The sequence below is a fragment of the Micropterus salmoides genome, unplaced genomic scaffold, assembly GCF_014851395.1.
Source record: "Micropterus salmoides isolate LMB-PRFRI ecotype aquatic unplaced genomic scaffold, ASM1485139v1 Ms_hic_scaffold_23, whole genome shotgun sequence".
NCBI classification, from domain to species: domain Eukaryota; kingdom Metazoa; phylum Chordata; class Actinopteri; order Centrarchiformes; family Centrarchidae; genus Micropterus; species Micropterus salmoides.
In genome coordinates, this window is record NW_024041484.1 from 14324834 (window position 1) to 14344610 (window position 19777).

A 19777-nucleotide genomic window follows, 5' to 3' on the forward strand; every position below is an offset into this window, starting at 1 on the left:
TTTGTCTTTAGCCCAGGCGAGACGCTTCTGACGCTGTCTTGTTCAAGAGTGGCTTGACACAAGGAATGCAACAGCTGAAACCGATGTCTTGCATATGTCTGTGCGTGGTGGTTCTTGAAGCACTGACTCCAGCTGCAGTCCACTCTTTGTGAATCTCCCCCACATTTTTGAATGGGTTTTGTTTCACAATCCTCTCCAGGGTGCGGTTATCCCTATTGCTTGTACACTTTTTTCTACCACATCTTTTCCTTCCCTTCGCCTCTCCATTAATGTGCTTGGACACAGAGCTCTGTGAACAGCCAGCCTCTTTAGCAATGACCTTTTGTGTCTTGCCCTCCTTGTGCAAGGTGTCAATGGTCGTCTTTTGGACAGCTGTCAAGTCAGCAGTCTTCCCCATGATTGTGTAGCCTACAGAACTAGACTGAGAGACCATTTAAAGACCTTTGCAGGTGTTTTGAGTTAATTAGCTGATTAGAGTGTGGCAAACAGGTGTCTTCAATATTGAACCTTTTCACAATATTCTAATTTTCTGAGATACTGATTTGGGGGTTTTCACAAGTTGTCAGTTATAATCATCAAAATTAAAAGGAATGAACACTTGAAATATATAAGTCTGTGTGGAATGAATGTATACATTATACAAGTTTCACTTTTTGAATGGAATTACTGAAATAAATCAACTTTTTGATGATATTCTAATTATATGACCAGCACCTGTATATGTGTGTGTGTCTGTGTGTGTGTGTGTGAGTGTGTGTGTGTGTGTCTATATATATTATAACAATTATTAATGATAGAAAAAGAGGAGAGGGGCAAATTCTTACATTTGAGAGGCTAGAACCTAAGAATATTTGACATTCTTGCTTAAAAAGATGACTTCCGTGATTAATAGATTATTAAATAGGCTGTTGATTCATTTTATCAGTCGACTGACTGATTAAAACTGATCTATTTAGAAGTAAGCGCATTTTGTCAATGAGGTTCCTCACAAATATAGATACTGTAGAAACAGGTGATTGTGAATGTTCAATATTCAGATATTTCATGGCATAGGGTTATTTATACTGTATGTAAAGACAAAACTACAAAACATCTGAACAATTACCTATAAACAGCATGAAACACAAACAAGATGTTTTGCATAAAATTGAAGCATAAAACATAGTAAAAACACTTAAAGGTAACAAAACTCATTTCGGTTCTGCTTTGACAGAACAGAGCAAAACCACGTGTGTGACAAGGAGTAACTAAATGAAGAAAGCAAGAAAAATGAAAGGGAAGAAAGGGAAAAAGGGAAGACATCCAAAGGCACCAAAACAATGGAAATGGATGATAAAAAGCTTGTGAAAGTCATTTGAGTGAAGGGTCATAGGCCACCTCCGCCTGCCAACACTCACACATCCAGCAGACACCCTGAATATTAGTCACTGGACAATTAATAGCCCTGTTTCCTGTGTGTGCGTGTGTGTGTGTGTGTGTGTGTGCGTGCGAAGGAGATCAAACCGCGCTTTACAGTACAAAAATATATTCTCATCAAACACTTAAAAGTGGTCAAAAGTGTCACTGGGTCCTTTCCCAGAATCTGGGTGGAGTCCTGACTGTAGAATAACAGATCATCAAACAGGTGGTTTAGGGTGCAGTTGCCATGCTCAGGTGGCTCAGGACTGTTTTATGGCTACAGCACCTGAATGTTTAGACCCAGGCACTGACCAGTCCGAGCCATGTGACTGCGTGTTGGATGGTTCCTAATCTTTTATGAACACAGGCTGTGAATGATTTAATAATAAAACAGCCAATGTGATTATTGGTTCAGTTCCATTCATCCAGAGTCATTTGGTCGTCACACGGGTGGTCGGTGGTTTTGCTCGTACTGGTTTTATTAATGTAACCTTGCTCGAGAGTTCACCTGAGGTTGACCAGCGTTGTGTTTGTGTGTAGGTGTGTGTGTGTGTGTGTATACCTTCTCAGCCAGAGCCTCCTCCAGTGTTCCCAGTGCTGTGTCGGTGTTTGACGTGTCTGTCTGTAAAGACTTGACTCTGTCTTTCAGACCGCCCAGCTGCTTCTCTTTATCCCTCAACTGATCTTGGAGGTTCTCTATCTACAGAGAGAAAATGAGAGAAATACACATGAACAATGTGTTTTTTATGTTTGTGATGAATTAATTCCCTTATTTACCAAAGAATAACAAGTGTATCGGCTTTCAAACACTGGGGCATCTGGGACTGGGACTCTGGCTTTTAGCTAGAGCCCAGACAATACTGAATATTTGCAGTACTAAAACAAATACAACAGCTTTAGCTGAAAATGAAACACCATGAACAACAACAAATATAACAACATACATGTGATTAAGACTTAAAGATACAAACCTGCAGGGTATTAATACAAAAAAAATCTGAATTATTAAAAACTACACTGAACAACAGTTTATATTATGAGATATGGACAAGTGTGAATTATAAACCTTAACTGAATTATATCAATTCATTTAATGTTCTCCTTTCATTCTTCCAAAATTCTTTTGCAACGGCAATTTCTTGTTCCTCATGGCACACTGTATCTGCCGATACCAATAACTCATTGATAAGACAAATATAAATGATCAAATATCAAACAAATAATAATTATTGAGATTATTTACTTGAAGTTTCTCATCAAAATCATCAAAATGCATCATCGCCAATAATTTAAACTGAATTAAAAAATTTAACAAATCTGATAAAATGATTATATTACGGACATTCAAATGTTTGTCAGTGTCATTCTAAAAGCAATAATCATTGAAGGCCTTTTTATTATTTGATTTATTTTTGGGCAAAAGTGCTCCTTGCTTATTATAGATAACCTGTTCAGGTGAAACTGCCCTTTTCCCACCCATTACACTAATGGGTGGGAAAAACTGTTTATATGACAACAAATAAAGCTACACACAAAACAGCAAGAAATGCATTTAAAAATTACTGACGATATAAAAAAAAAGCCTTATTACAGTAACATTGTTTCTCCCTCCCTCATTCCCTGTTTCTCTCGTTTTTCCTCTCGCACTGATTTCAAAGTAGTTCTTCTGGTCAAAAACTCCTTGTTCAAGGGTTCTAATGCGATTCTATCTGGATATTTTCAACCTATGAAAAAGGCTGTCAAATACAAACTTTGCTATCTTTAACCCTTACAAAAACACACTTTTTTAACTTCCACCTATTTCTCCTCTTCTCTCTGCCTCCTCCTGTTTCCCTTTCACAGTGATTTGGTAGCAGATTAATTTTCTGTTAAAACACAAAATCAGCAAGGACTCACTATTTCCCTGAGCCCATAATGAGTGTGTGTGTGTGTGTGTGTGTGTGTGTGTGTGTGTGTGTGTGTGTGAGAGAGAGAGAGAGAGAGATCACAGACAAAGATAAGGAGTTATGTCAACTTTGTGGTATTCATTAAAAAATGGATGGAACAAAAGGTTGAAAAGCACAGAAATAATAAATTGAGGAAAAAAGAGTGAGATGGAAAGTTTATGTAATGTTAGGAGTGAACTTGGGCTGTAAAAATTACAAAATTTCAGTCTCCCACTCTCTCTGTGTCTCTTTCCTTTGCCAGAGAGAAAGGAAATCAAGCGATTGACAACCCGTCGCAAAAAAAATCTGATTGGTATGTAACCTTTGACTTCACTGCAGGTGAGACACACACATTTACAGTACCACAGAGATTGTGGGTGTGCGTACTCATACAGTAAAACATTTCCAGCGCCTCATTAATCAACTGTTCACCTGACAGCTTGACTGACACATCCCCCTCTCTCTCTTTCACACACACACACACACACACACACAAAACACACACACTTGACATTGAGAGGCAGCGAGACTCTTTGATCCCGTCTGCACTTCCTGAAACTGACAACTGCTGGATGCTTAGCGCGCGCACACACACACACACACACATATATATACATATATTGTATTTACAAACTCACACATACACACGCAATGCCTGTCTCATCCCATTTCACTCCCAAAATCGTCTGTGATAATGAACTGGAATATGTTAACAAAACAATAACCGGCTGACGCTTCACTTCATCTATGTCATGATGTTCCTCACATACAGCAGAAAATTACATTTAACAACAAAGAGACGAGGATGATGGGAGATCAGAAGAATACCCTCACAATTAATCATATGGTAATTTCCTTCACTACTGAAGAGGGAGAGACGGAGGAGGAGGAGGAGGAGGACAAAGTGGAAACAGAAAGATGGTATTTTTATTTTTTCCACATGCAAAAAAGAGAAGAAATGAGGAAATCACAAGTGCAGATTAGATAAACAAGGAGTCAGCAGCATCTCTGTCTCCCTCTCAGACACTGGACTGGATTCTGTTTGTAGACGGCAGAGGTCATCATTTATTGAACAGGAGGAACTCATTAGTATGCATCTGATTTCAAACACACTCTGTCTCTCTCCTCCCCCTCCCTGTCCTGCTTTATGTCTGTCTGCTTGATTGTCTCTATCAATTATCTGCTCACACTCTCCACTTGTTCTACAAGTGACAACTGGAGGGACAGGGAGAAAAAGGGGAAGAGGATGAATTTTTATGGCTAGAGAGGCAAAAGGGCTGGTAATGTGAGAATACAACTGTAGACTGGTTTTGGGTTTTTTTTGGTGCTTATTATTACATGTAATTTGTTAGATGTTACTGTATAAACAATTGTCTGAACCCCCAACCTTCATCCCCCCATCCATCCAATGCCAGTGTGTGTGTGTGTATGTCTATCTGTGTGTATGCCAGACAGCAAAGTCAGGGGGTCACTCCTTCCTGCCTGTCCATCTAACTGACAGCATTACCGCAGAGATGCACACACACAAAAACACAATGAAAAGTCTGCAAAAAACTGCGGTAAACACCTGTATCCCTGCCTGTCTGTGTGTCCTGTCTGCCTGCTCACCAGTCTGTCTATTTGTGCTTCTGTCTGGTTCAGCTCCCAAACGACGTACTGTCTTACAGCGCCATCTAGTGGTTGTAAAATTACATGACAACATCATATCTTGTTGTGATGTGCAGAATGAAAGTGAATGGTGTGCGTCTCTATGTCTGTCATCCATTATACAAACAACATGTTCATCTAAATAAAAGCTGTTTTCACCTCTTGTGATCACTATTTCTATTCAGGCTTATTTAACCTTTAGCCTATTCAATTGACATGTGTCCTCCATGTCTTTCCAGGTGAAATTAATCTACTGAAACATATCCATGTCTGTTAAGCGCCACATTTAGCAGAATCACATAAATTTGAATTTACCCGATCAATTTAATATATTTTCTTAACCTGCATTGACATCCAGTCTGATTTGGAAATCAAAGAAGTATTTGGTGTTTTATTACCTTCTTCTGCAGCACGTTGACTTTGCGTTCCTTGACATCCAGCATGTCTTTGAGGTCGCTGATCTCTCCATGCTGAGTACTTTTCTCCTCTGTCAACTCTGATATCTGCTGACTCTTTTTAGAGAGGAGAGACTCCTTTTCCTCGAGACGCAGACGCAGCGCATCCACCTGTGCGAACACACACACACGATTAAAAGTCAGTGGAAATAAATATTTACACACCAAAGATCACTTTTTTGTGATAATTACTCGTACCAGTATATACAGCAAAAAGTACTAGTATAAGAGTAGCTGTACCTCAGTCTGCAGTATAGCGGCTCGCTGTTCCTTGGCAGTAAGTGACTCCTTGAGTACGTCCACGTGTTGCTTACTGTCAGAAAACTGATTGTTCAGAGTTTCCAGTTTGGTCCTGAAAGCCAACAGCTCGCTGTCCTTACGACTCAGGTCCTGCTTTGCCTGTTCCATCTGAGCAACACACACACGTGACGTGAAAAGAGAGGGGGAGATAGAAAGAAGAAAGACTCAGTTAGAGTGTGTAATAGAGAGGATTACATGCTAACATGTACTAGCTGTACTGGAGTAATACTTGTGCGTGGCCTTCTACAAGGGCTACTGTATCAGTTTATGCAGGAAACTGTGAGTTCAATCAAGTATGATCTAGACACATTAAGACTTTTTTAACGAAAAAGGAAAAACTAGCATCCTTCCTAATTTTTCTCCTGAAAAGCAAACACCAGTTAGACACACATACAGTGTAGTACTACACCCCTATTAAAACATATACTGTACTTCTAAACTACTTGTTAGTAATTAGTACTGTATGAGAGGGTCAGGGTCGATTCTTTCAGCTGTCCCAAAAATATTATTAGAAACAGCTTCATCTCTACAAGTGACACCTTTAAAAGTTCCTATGGCATCTCAATGAGGTGATTGGGAGTATATTTTGGGATATAATTTACCATGACAAATAACAAGAATGGACCCTAACCACACACAGGAAAATCTATCATACAATATAAAAACCTCAGCAAGATAACCCAAGCCACTAGTTGAGAGAAGCATGCAAGGAGAAAGAGGAAGAGGGTTGGAGATACGCATACTGTAGCACAGTGCAGCTGGATTGTCAGCTTGAAGGCCCAGGTTGTAATTGCACAGTTCAGACTGCTAGAAACAACTATTACTGTCAACAGCCATTGATCATTGACAGAACCTGTTCATATGAACAAAATATCACAGCACAATAAACATAAAATAATGTCCCCTAGGAAACTTCCCCAACTGACAAATACATCTATGGAAGACTAGGATTTAGAGAAAGTCACATTACTTAACCACAGTTTAACACCTTAATTTAAAGCATAAAGGTCGATTTCAAGTACTGCTCTCTGTTGCCCATTTACTACATTAATTTCAGACTAATGTCTACTATTGCCTGCTCTGTCCACTGTACTGAGACATGGTGTTGATCAATGTGGGCTAATATGGCCTATTTGATTGACCAAATGAAAATGAAGTGACGATAGCTTGTGACACGATGATAAAATGTAGTGTATGGATAGATTTAGCATGTTGCTCTCCCACTCTCAAATCAAATAGTATTTTGTGTCAGCTGCTTAGAGTGAACAGCATCTGAGAGTTATAGTTGCTTACTGCTGTCTGAACACACAGTCACACTACTTGGATTCTACTCAAGCAGAAGCCATTAGTCAATCTGTGAGACAGAGGGCGAGAGATCACCAAAGGAAGAAACTAAGAAAGAAAGAAAGAGCAGTAAGAGGTGTCTTACTGCAGACAACTCCTGCTGAAGCTCATTGGCTCGTTGCCTTAGCTCCTCCTTCTCTGATTGGCTGTGAGTTAGCTCTTCCTTCAGTTGCTCAACCTGGCAGGAGAGGAGGGGCGTCACCATGACCACAACGAATCAGCTGCTTGCCACAGTCGCACACCAAATTAGTCAGGCAAAATAAACCTACTCCTGTCGAGGCTCAGCTTATTGTCATGTGACAGCGCTGCATAAAATGTGTGCCACGGCAAGTGAGAGTAACCAGAGAGTTTTTGTTTGCCATAGCATATGGCACATCTAAACACCTCACATGCTGAAATAATACATGAAAACCACCTACTGTAGATCCTACCCTGCATCACTACTACCATCATGCACTAGTATGAGTGCATGCTAGTGAGTAGTGCAGTTTTAATGTCTGTCAAACTTTATGACATGGGAGACCATGAGACGATTGACTTATGAAAACCTAACACACTTTAGGTTCTCACACATAAGAGGTTTTCAAAGTGGGAGGCGGGCCTCTCCAGGGGGGTGGCAAACAGTTTCAGGGAAGGCTTAGTGAAAAAATATTACATTACTTATTATATTATTATTATTAGTTCAATCAATCAAAATACATCACATAGAACTGAGATACCATAGTTAAGGGGAAGTTTTTCCTTCTTTATCAGTCAGAAACTAATAAATGCCTTAGGAACGACTTTGTTTTTGTGTATTTGGTGTAGTCTGAAGATGTGTCAAAGAGCAATATTAGACTATCTGATCATAGAACATAATAATGATCCCACAGGTATCCATTTTCCCACACTTTGCCTGAGGGGAGGCCCACTTTAAAACGTGTCATACATCATACAATGTGTTAATTGATATGTGCCTGTAAAAAGGTAAAAAGGGTATTTTAAAATAAATTGCACTCTCTTTGGACTTGATTGTCTAAGGCTTGCAAGACCAAAGAGTTATGGCTTCTCACATAAACGACCATACATAAAAATAAATAAAAAATAAAAAGGAAAAAGTTTTTTTAGTAAAATATCTTCATTTTCTGGTAATTAAACACATAACTTTATTAAAAATGACATAAACTACTCAAAATCTATTACAAGATATTGACACTGTAGTTTAAATCAGAATACACTTCTCTCAGCAGTTTCTATCGCTTCCTTATGCACTTATAAACAGACCAAAATTCGTTTTAATGCGACTTGGCCATTAAAGAATTCATATTGATCATTACATGAGAACTAATTAGTAGCGATCTTGGTTCACAGTTTATCAGGGCTAACAAATCACATGGAGGATTGTGGATGTTAAAGCTGTTGATTAAGGACTGCCCCAGGTCCTAAATACATGTAAGCCTCCAATTCCTGATGATATAATTTGGTGTATTACTATAAACATCTAAGAATGCACGCTGACAAACGTGAAATAAAAGAAAGAAAAGCTACAGTAAAAAAAAAAGGTGTGAATTGCTTCCTTCCACAAAAACCACTGGAAACAAAAACAAACACATTTTGACTCAAACAAGCAAAAGAAGCAAACAGAGAAAAGAAAATCTACTGAATTCCCTAACTGAATCATCTCCCCACATGACAGAAGTACTGGTTCGCTTTAATGAGCGTGGCTCCCACAGTAACCCTTTTTGTTCTTGACACTTAAGTTGTATCCGTCAAGTGTAAAGAAGACGAGTTATTTCCCAGCCAGCAACATCCTGTAATCATAATCTTTCAAAACACGGAAAATAAAAATGGTGAGACAGGTAGATAGGGTGTGTGCATGTGTGAATCTGTCACCTTGTTCTTCATGAACTTGGAGTGGGATCGGTAGACCTCCATCTGTTTGATCTCCTCCTCCCGCTCCTCGCTGCTCAGAGCACCATTGGACTTGAGCATGTTCACCTCCTCCTCTAGCTCTCTCATGCCGCGCTCCAGTGAGCTGATCTTCGCATCCTGGCAGGACATCAACATGCTCATGTTAAGAAGAAAGACCGGGTGTGGTTTACTGTACCTGGGCCATAAAAATGATTAAAAAAACTGAAATATATTCCATTGGTTTTTCTGACAGATGAGCACAGCAGGAAAGTCCATTTGAAAAGTAACAGACTGAAGAATTAAGGAATGTAACATATATGATGTTGAAGGCAGGTAAGGCTAATACTGACCTACTGACAGAATTTACAGCCTTGATCTTCAGTATTAGCAATATTCAAAGTAGATGGTTTGGAGATGCAGTATAAATATGAATATGAGGAATGTAAAAATGAACAATACCAGTCCTGATGTGAACATGACTGCATTATGGACCCCTTTAATTTGTCAGATCTGTCCTATCTGACATTTACATTGGACACATTTAAGAGGCACTTATTTCCTGTTAATACTTTTAATATTGCAGTTTTTGAAAATATGTGACAAACTGCGAATGTACCTCCACCAAAGGGAGCAATTTGAGCTACGGTAGGAGGTTTGATAGTGGTTTCAATGTGGTTTAGTGTTTCAATTTCCAAAATTTCACCTTTGTGTGCTCAATACTTAGTCAGGGAAATTTGACATGTTGCAAAGGTAACTTCTACTGTCCACTCTGTGTTGGCCAATACTAACTCTACTATATCCTCATCATGTAGTTAAAATAAAAAGCGGATTCTCTGATGGTTGAAACTAATTAATTCAGTTTGACAATCTTTCTGAATTATCCTGCAAAAACTCAGACTTGGTAACAGCTTCATAGTGTTAACTTTATTTATCATGATTCATAACATTGAAAAAAATCATCAGTATGATTACATTGGTTGCTAATAAATACAGCCAGATGATCCTGGATATCTGAAGCTGATACCTGATATCAAACACATGTTTACCTTCATTTCGATGACTGTCTGCAAAGCCTTGGTCTTGGTTGATTCTGGAGCTGCTTCGTATCTCCTGTGTAGCTCCTGAGAGACACAGACACCGCGGTGGTCAGCAGACGGCAGTGAGAAAGACACAGAGGGATGGAGCGAGGGATGGTGTGAGCAGGGAGAAGGTCGTGGGCCAGGACAGGAGGCGACAACAACTGACGGAAAGGGATGGCGGGGGGGCTGAATGGTGGGTGTAGGCCGTGGAGCGGGAGCAGGGAAGGATGGCGAGCGCTGGAGGGAAGGATGGACCGAGGAGGTGGCGTCGAAAGAGGGATAATGGGGAGGACAGGAGGAGGGGAGGGCAATGGGATGGATGGAGTGGCGATGGGAACGAGGGGAAGGTGCAGGGAAGGATGGAGAGGAACACAGTGGGGAATGCCATGAGGGGGAGAAAGGAAGAGAGGGTTGGAAGGGGGGAGAAACGTGGAAAGGAGGTGGAATAGGGATGGAAGGAGAAACAGGAAAAGAGGGAGAGACGGGCATGGAGGGGGAGGAGGGAATGAGTTGTTTCCCTCTCATGAAGGCGCTGGCTTTTAGCCTCCTTGGGTCGATCCGTCCATCCCACATCCTCCAAAACTGCGAGGAACGCCACTAACTAAGCTGACACCGTTTCAGCCTCAAATCTGAACGAAGGATCGAATCTGACAGCCTGAAATGATGCTAATTCTAGGTTCAAATAAAATGTAAAATGATTAAGAATCTTTAAAAATCCACATTAGATCACAAATTCGTTTCAAATGAAGAAATCTAGCCTCATGGGATACCAGTGTAAATCTCCTTCAGCAGCATACTGAAAATCCTGCAAGAATTTGGTAGATCTACACTAAATTTCTTTTCACAAAAAATCCCCTAAATTCTAAAAAAAAATCTAAATTTTAACTACCCTAATTTACTGAGTTACATGAAACATAATCCTATCTGTTTGCTGTTGTTACCACATCACATCTCACTAGTCAAATGAAGTGAGAGCAAAGGGGGAGTGTAGCGGTATGTAAAGGCACAAAAAAGCACAAAAAGGACAAGGAGAAAAGAGTACTAGAGAGGGAGGGAATGAAAGCAGAGGGGAGGACGCAGCAGTGTACGCACCACTGCTTTTCTTTGGAGGAAACACACTCAGAGGCTAACAAAGACAGCTAATGCATGAGCCAGGAAGCACAACAACACACATATGTAAAAGGGATAGTAGGGTGCCATGGCTTAAGGCGCACACATGAATGCTATGTTATGTTCAGGACCCACCCCCCACCCCTCCCACACATACACACATACTCATACACACATTCAGATATTCCCTTAAAAAATATTTTTTGTTTGGTAATCACTTCCTGGGGAGTGTTTCTGGTAAATTTGATGCAGCCATTGCACAAGCATGGAAGCAAAGCTATAACAACTACATCTTAAAAATAAAAGAATTTGTATTTGTAAAATATATAATAATCAGGTGTTTGTACTCAGCCCTGGCTCAGTAAATGGGAAACAAAGTGCCTCAGACCAAGCCTTACAACATTTTTCCAGTCGTTCCAGTCATGATTTGTGTGTCAGGTAACGTTAAATGGCTTGCCCACGGACATTCAGCTCACGTTCTACTTTGCCAAGGTATACTGCTGTTGTGATGTTAGCTATAGAAGCAGGAGAGGTGTAAGTAGCGCTTTCTAGAGCTGGTATGCTGGCTCTGGGAAACCGTCATGTCCTCTCTGCATGCTAGCTTCACAGATGCAACTGTTAAGCCACAACTTAGCTAACTTTAGTGACATTACTTGCAGTGTCGTTGTTCCCTCTATATTATGGTATTGGTCATGTTGTTGGCCTTCTCCAGTTACCCAACCTTCAACCAACGAGCAAACGTTTTAGACCTGACTTGTACTTTTACAAGACAATAACTACTGGCACATTTCTATAGCAGTTGCTGATTAATTGACACTGTTATACCCATTTTCATCAGGTCAGATCTGTGACCAAGCAAATATCGACAGGCCTCTTTAATCTCCTCCAAAAGGCCCTTGTTAGAGCATTATCTGTAGCTACTCTTTAATAAAAGCTGTTTTGTGAGTGTTACTGTACTTGATCATTTTAATAATAGTAAAATAAAATATTCCATTGCTATAAATTTGATTTTCAGCGCTTAAAGTCAAGTGATTATGCACAATTAGGTACTCAGTAGCTTAAATTCAAATCCTTATAGTCTTCCTCAGCTCCATCCCCAATAGGGAAATATTTCTCTTACAGTCAGCTGTAGGAAGTTGCCAGGGCTGCTCTGTTAATTAGTGAAATGAACAATGTCCAAAAAAGAAGTGTCAGCGGTGCAGCGGGAAGTCTGCAAGACAAATGCAATTGTCACTTTAACTATCTACTATTTAACTATCTTCCAGATATTGCGTAACCTTATTCCGGTTTCCCTGAGGAGTTTTCTGTTGTGCAATTACCAATGACTGTTGTCAAAAACTGTCAAAAACAGAAACCCTGTCCAGCACACTGATGCAATATAAAGCAACACTGGCCAGAAAATATAATAGTTTGAAGAGACTGTATCTCCTCATTATCCTTTAAACCCTTTCATTTCGCTTCCCAAGTCACTTTCTCAGTCATTTGCTGCCTATGATACATTTAATGATGCATCATTTGCTTCTGTATGTTATCTTTCAGTGTGTAACTGAAACACTTGTCAACCTGGTGGCTTGTAACAAAACAAGTTGTCAACTGTTTATGATAATTATTATTTTCAGACATATAATATTATACTGTATTTGTCCTTAAAATCCTTTGTCCTTTACCATCAAGAGGTAAAAAAACATGTCGGTCTGTACACTGACAAACACATTAGTGTATTTTTGTTTTTGTTAGTGTACTGTATTTGATCTATCAGTGATTAATAAACATTTCATTTTGATTCATTCCCTGTCTGTTAAAGTCTTTTTTTGTTACTCAATGCAGCGTTGCACTTTTCAAAGTGCATCACAGGTATCTTGTATACCGAAATAAACATTTTGTTACTGAAAATGTTAATGTCCACCTTTGATCATTTGATCAAGTTAACTTTTTAAGGTTCGGCAGCAGGGCCACACCTCAACCACACCTCTAATTACCTGTCAAGCCCATCTATCCCTGGTCTCCTGCTCCGTTTGTCTCAGATTGCTCGACCCAACCTCCCTTTCCCGCCTGGTGGCCTCCAACACTAGTCTAACAGACAACATCCTTCTTCCATCATCACCCCTCCCCTTTACATACATCCTGAAACATTTATACATTCTTAATTTCCATTAAACCTTTAAATGACATATTGTTGTGGTGTGGTCCTTGTTAGAGAATTGTTCATTAACAACATCTTACCACTAGAGGAAGCTGTTGTATGAGACAATAAACACAATGATGAACGGAGAGTTAAAACAGCTGAGAGAGATGTTAGAAAAGAGACACAGCGAACAAGAGAGAGTAGAAAAAATAGCATGAATAGTGCATTCCTGTGTTTGTGTGCGCTGATGTTTCTGTGTTGCATTAACACTGGATTATGAGCCAAGAGTGGAAGCAGCCAAGGGCCTTGCCTGGATATTACATGGTTTGATTTGCGCACACTCACATCTGGATATACAAAAAGACATATACCCGCTCACACGGGAATGCTTGAATGCACATTGTTTCTTCTTCGCCAGTCACACCCACACACCTGTGCACACACACACACACACACACACACACACACACAAATACCTCTCTGAGTTGTAGCATCTCCTTGTCTTTTTGCTCCAGTAGGCCCTCCAGTTGGTGGATCGTCATCTCAGCATCGGCCAGTCGCCTCGTTCGTTCATGGTCCTCCTCGGTTGCCCGTGACGACAGGCCTTTACTCTGCAACATTTCCAGTAACTTCTTTATGGATTCATCCCTGTTAGAGAAGAAACATTGATTTAAAGTTCCATTTCACACATTGGCAGCCCAAAATGGCAGCAACAGATCCCCAAAATGACGTATCTTAACGAATTTCATTTTATCTTTACCTGGCGGTTAGTGTGTGTTTCTGTGTGTCTATCCTCAGCTCCATTTCTTCCACAGTCTTCCTTAGTAGGAAGAGCTCTTTGACCTGACGCTCGTACTCGCCGTGGAGACGCAAGAAGTTCTCCTCTGTCATTTCCTGAGGGGGGATGCCCTGGTTACCGAGGTGACCGGACTCTGAGTAGTCGGACTGGAAGAGCTGGTTTAGATCTCGCTGGATTCTGAGCTCGTCTTGTAAAGCCTGGATGTTGCATTGAAGATGCTGCAAGGAGAGAAAGAAGTTCAATTTAGAGTTACAAATAGGAGTAAGAGATTAACAGGTGCGTGAGGTGAAGCTGCTGAAGAGATTGTGAGAGTACAAAGTAAGACTCTTCTGTTGCACAGCAGGACTATAAAACATTTGCAGAGGGCTGACATGGTTGTTAATCAGTACTATCGACTTAACCTTTACTGAAACTCAGATTTGGGGATTTCCAAACCTATGACCATATGAAGACTAGGTTATGGATCCGAAATTGCCAAAAAAAAACAGGCGCCTGGGGCCTAAAGGCCGTCTGTTTAATGCATGTCAAGTGGTTTGTGGTAATTTGATGGTAAAAAGATATTGTTCACTTAGACGTCACTTGGGGGCATCGGCTGCAGGAAAACATTTTTCCACCTCCTGGTTGAGGGGTCCTGGCAATGTCCGCTGGGAGAGCATCCCAGAGCCTGCCTGAGGGATTATATCACATAAGACAGCATGTTTCTGTCATCTTAAGTGGGTGAGCGGGTTATAAAAGTTGGTTGGCAGGTTAATACCACTACAATCAAGGATGAGGACAATGTGACATGACTATCCCTGAGTCAGAAAAAGGAAGAGTTTAAACCGAGTGTGTGTGTGTGTGTGTGTGTTGTCACAATGATGTCCCCAAGCTTTTTTAAAAATGCGTCACACATAACCTGAACAACATCCAGGTCATCACAACATGAGTCATGGTGTATTTCCAGAGATAAAAAATAATGCAGGTAGTAAAGTGCTATAAGAGAAAGTGCACAAATTAGAGTATAAGTAAACAGTAGATTAAAGAAGAAAAAGAAAGTGAAGAGAAAAAAATAAGGGCAGAGATGCTATCGCTCCCTTGCAGCTATCGTTAATCAACATTGACGGGAGAAAGAACAAGATTACAGGAAAAAAAAGAAAGAGACAGATGAGATCTGGATGAGGACTGGATGACAGGTAATGAGATAATATCAAAGCAACTGTCTTTTACGATAGCTCTTCTTTATATTGCATGACAGCCAGTGTCTTGTCCAGTCGTGGTTATTTCTATATTTCTACAAATGTCGTGAATAAAATACGATTAACAATTTTAAATTATATTTTATCCTTTTCTCCGCTTATTGTCTGTGTGTTTGTGTTGGTGAGCGGGTTGGTCTGCTGACTCATACAATAGCTACACACGCACACACACACACGCACACACACACACACACGTGTTGACGGCATACTCTGACATTTATAGTACTTCCCTGAAGACAGGCAGATATAGGCTCTGTCTCCCAGCCAACTATGATTCCTCCCTCAGACATGCAAACACAGGCTCAACTAAAACATGTTTTTAAATAATGCACATATACAAAGTTGATTTATTTGTCAATCACCAGAAGCATGAAAAAAACATAATTATTTGTTTGAAGAACTTTATCAAAACAAAAACAAAAACATTTATGGGTCCTTCTCGGTCACTGCTCTCCTCCAATGAACACCACCTGGCTCTGCCATCCCTATACACAAAGCATTTGCAATCCCGGCTGTTCTGATCTGTGTCACCGTGATGGTGGAACGAGCTACGATATGCCATCAGAGCAGGGGTGTCCGTCTCTATCTTCAACAAGCTCTTGAAATCTCATCTCTTCCGAGAACATTATCTCTTATAACACCTCTAACATCTAACATGCACTTCCTGTGCTCTTCTTCTTCTTCTTCTTCTATCCCCTTACAATTCTCTTGTATTGACTGCACTTTTTTACTCTAACTTCTTTCCCTAAGTATTTACCCGATTGATGCCATACATGCTATTAGCTCTTACTAGTATTTATTGCTGCTCTTACTAGTATGCATTGTCAGTTGTAGATCTCGTGCTGTATTGATGATTTGTTGATGATTGTATGTTGTTCCACAAATGTAAGTCGCTTTGGATAAAAGCATCTGCCAAATGAGTAAAATTATTGTTCTGCTTTCCCCATTGTGAAAATTTGCATCTTTTCTGTCATCTCACTGTAAACTTAATCCTTTTGTTTTTTTTGGCTGTTGGCCTTTAGAAACTTGGGCAATTTACTTTTTTATTTACCACTTTAATTTTGTTTTGTCAGGATTGCCTCAAAATGTGTATACATTACGCACACTTACATACAGTACTGTGTGGAAACAGGTGTGGAAGTGAGAATGCTTTCAAAAATAAACATGTTGTTACGCCCCACCCTTTGGCAACATGGGGCGAACAACACCCCAACACTGACCCAAACTTAACACATATAAACACTTTTAAAACAACCAAATTAAGGGAATTTATTAACATAACAAGACGATAAATTAAGAACACCAAAAACACAAGAACATAACACAAAAATGCCCCAGGTGAGATGCAGCAAGACCAGCAGTCCCAAATCAAGAAGCCTCTCTTCTGATGCTTGCGCAGGAGCTTTTAAAGCCCGCCTTCCAAGGCCAGGTGGACCTTGTTCAGTAATTAGCTGGAGCACTCCCAGAGCAGAACTGGAGGACAGAAAAGAACATGGACACAGCATAGGGAAACACATACTGCCGTAATAATGTTAATAGATTATATTTATCAATTAACAAAATTCAAAGCTAGTGAACAGAAAAATTCTCAATCAAATCAACATTTGGTGTGACCACCCTTTGCCTTCCAATCAGCATCAATTCTTCTAGGTAAACTTGCACATAACTCTGCAGGTAGGTTGTGCCAAACATCTTGGAGAACTACCCACAGTCCTTCTGTGTATTTAGGCAGCCTCAGTTGCTTCCCTCCCTTCATGTAATCCCAGACGTACGATGATTTTGAGATAAGGGATCTACTATTCCTAGACTTCTAGTTCTTCTTTTACGCTGAAGATAGTTCTTAATTACTTTTGCTGTATGTTTGGGGTCATTGTCATGCTGCAGAATAAATTATATTTATTCAGTAAATTAACATAATGTGTCTTTCATCTGCTGCAGTAAATCTTAGTATGCATTTAAAAGACCTCAGACAGCACATCTGGAAACCACTTTCTGCCTTGAAACTTCTGCCTGGGAGAGACCTTGCTGATGCAGTATAACTACCTTGTGTCTTGTTGCTGTGCTCAGTCTTGCCAGGGTGTATGACTTTTGACAGTAAACTGTCTTCGGTAACCTCACCTTGTTAGCTTCACCCAGTTGTCTTCCTCCTACACAGCTGTGTATGTTTCAGTTAATGATTGTGTTTCAATCTACATATTAAATTGGTGATTATTAGCTACTGTTTGGTATAACTGTTTAATTATACACCTGTAGATATGCCTACAAAATCCCTGACTTTGTGCAAGTGTACCTAGAAGAGCTGATGCTGTTTTGAAGGATGGTGACACCAAATATTGATTTGATTTTGAATTTTCTTTGTTCACTCACTTCGTATTTTGTTAACTGATAACTAATAAATGTTTGAACATGTCTATTTTTGAAAACATTCTTACTTTACTGCATTTTTCCACGCCTGCCTAAACCATTTGCACAGTCCTGTACAATTTATTTTATTCAACCTTTTAAAGTTTGTTTCCAGTTCCTTCTGAAGTCTGTAACCTCAAATGCCTCATGTATGACTAGTGTTATATAAATGATTTCGCCATTGCCTTTTGAGCAATGAATCGATTAACAGTAAACAATAAGTAGATCAATGAAACAATGAAATTAATCATTGGTTGCAGCCATAGTTATTATTATAATCAGTATGTACAAAGAAAAATGTGTTCATTACAGTAATATGTATAGGATATTGTATATTTCATGTGCTATTTAGGCATTAAAGAAATGCACATGCATGCCCTATATGTATAATTATATACTGTAATCAGGAAAGTACACACATACACACAGTGTCACACACACCCCTTCACTTCCAGCATCCAAAAGTATGTCAGAGTTGCAGAAATGAATGTGCGTTGCTCACAGTAACAAAGTCAAGCAAGCACAGTATGAACACATACACACAACTTTGAAGGGTTACATATAAAGAATTCAGAATCTCTCTCACACACACACCCACACACAAGCTTCTTTCAAATTCCCCCCAAACACACACACAGCTGGAATGTAGAGCGGAGAAATGCCAGACCACAAGAGAGAAAGAAGGAAAAGAGGGAGTGAGTTCTAAAAAGGAAGGAGGCAGAAAGAAACAAAAACAGAGTGAGATAAGGAGACGGCAGCGAGAGACGTTCGAGAAAACAGAGTGTTAATTGTGTCCAGCAGACGCAGAAGGAGGGATGAAAAAAGGAGAACGATAGAGAGAGGGTCAGAATACAAGTTTTTGTTTTTCTTCTCAGTTTCTGCTGAGTGGTGTTTGGCTCCTTCACCTTTGACCCTGTCAGACACTTCCTGATTACAAAGGGGAGCGCTCAGAACAGAGACAGAAACGCAAACAGACAAACATGTACTGTACACACTCTTGACATAGTCACGTTTTACACTGTGAGTCGGATCACAAAAACAAACAAGTCATGCAACACGTAAAACAAAACATGTAAAGAAATTTTAATCTTATATTAAAAATAAGGTATTTACATTTTTTCAGATTCCAATGATAAAACAGCAAGACAGAGAAACAAATCTAAACTGTATAAATGTGAAAAAGACACAAATTAAGAAGACAAATATTTCCTTCAGTTGTCAAAGGGAGGGAAAGATAAACTCATCAAGCTTACTGAAAACAAGTGCAAGATGGGAAATTATCTTGATCCCAGTGATGTTTAATAAATCAAAACATGTTATTTGTTATTTATTTTATGAATAAGACGGAATTGCATTTATGTATACACACCGGAGCAAAGCGGACTGAAATTACATTTCTGTGTACTTTATGAGCACGAGAGAGTCTGAAAACTCCTCAAATTTCATGATGACTGTAAATACGATCTCTATTAACCACCATGACTGTAAATACATGCACTTAAGGAACCAGGTTATTCAAAAACCAGAGTTTACATGCACTCCAACAGCCTCCTTGAAAAGGGGAAATGACATTGCTTAGGTCAGGTTTAGGCTTCTGCGCTCTGCTGTAAATAAAACAACGACAAACGACTGTTTGTTACGAAGTCTGCAAATATTTTATTCTCTTCAGCAATCTATCACTGGCAAATTACAACATTAGTGGTCACTCTGGTCTGAAATGAATAAATGCTAATAGAAAATACAACAAGGTCCCCCAAGAACCTGCTTATAAGAGCCTCTATCAGCATCCTGTTTTTTTTGCCCGACTGATTAGAGCTGGTGGCCACCTGTGACTCTGTTGTCAGTTTATATCAGAAACAAAAGTACCCAGAAGCATCAAATGATCCACATGACTGCAATAAAACGCCACTATTCAGCTCTACTGCGCTCTCTTTTATTTTACTCTACAAACTTTAAAGCAACACACTTCTGGGTTGCTTCATGAGCAAAAACCTAGTGGAAGAACCTGAAATGAGTCTCACAAAGAAGCTGCAACCACCATTGGCCTGCAGTCAGTCCATTACAGCA

At 39.7% G+C, this 19777-nt stretch overlaps 1 protein-coding gene across 9 annotated transcripts in view; it reads right to left on the reverse strand.

The window, feature by feature from the left end:
- LOC119918310 (ELKS/Rab6-interacting/CAST family member 1-like) overlaps positions 1 to 19777 on the reverse strand; it is a 139146-nt gene that overhangs the window by 99054 nt on the left and 20315 nt on the right. For 5 of the 9 annotated variants that reach the window (XR_005447417.1, XM_038738972.1, XM_038738971.1 and 2 more), the window contains 8 exons: positions 14034 to 14290; positions 13750 to 13921; positions 10006 to 10080; positions 8942 to 9097; positions 7155 to 7247; positions 5666 to 5833; positions 5369 to 5536; positions 1961 to 2098 (listed from right to left, as the gene is read on the reverse strand). Coding sequence is in view for 7 of the 9 variants with exons in the window: in XM_038738972.1 (XP_038594900.1) it covers positions 1961 to 2098; positions 5369 to 5536; positions 5666 to 5833; positions 7155 to 7247; positions 8942 to 9097; positions 10006 to 10080; positions 13750 to 13921; positions 14034 to 14290 (1227 nt within the window). In the remaining 2 variants the exon portion in view is untranslated. The remainder of the gene's footprint in view (positions 1 to 1960; positions 2099 to 5368; positions 5537 to 5665; positions 5834 to 7154; positions 7248 to 8941; positions 9098 to 10005; positions 10081 to 13749; positions 13922 to 14033; positions 14291 to 19777) is intronic. The other 4 variants (XR_005447418.1, XM_038738974.1, XM_038738973.1 and 1 more) reach the window with 1 other exon arrangement.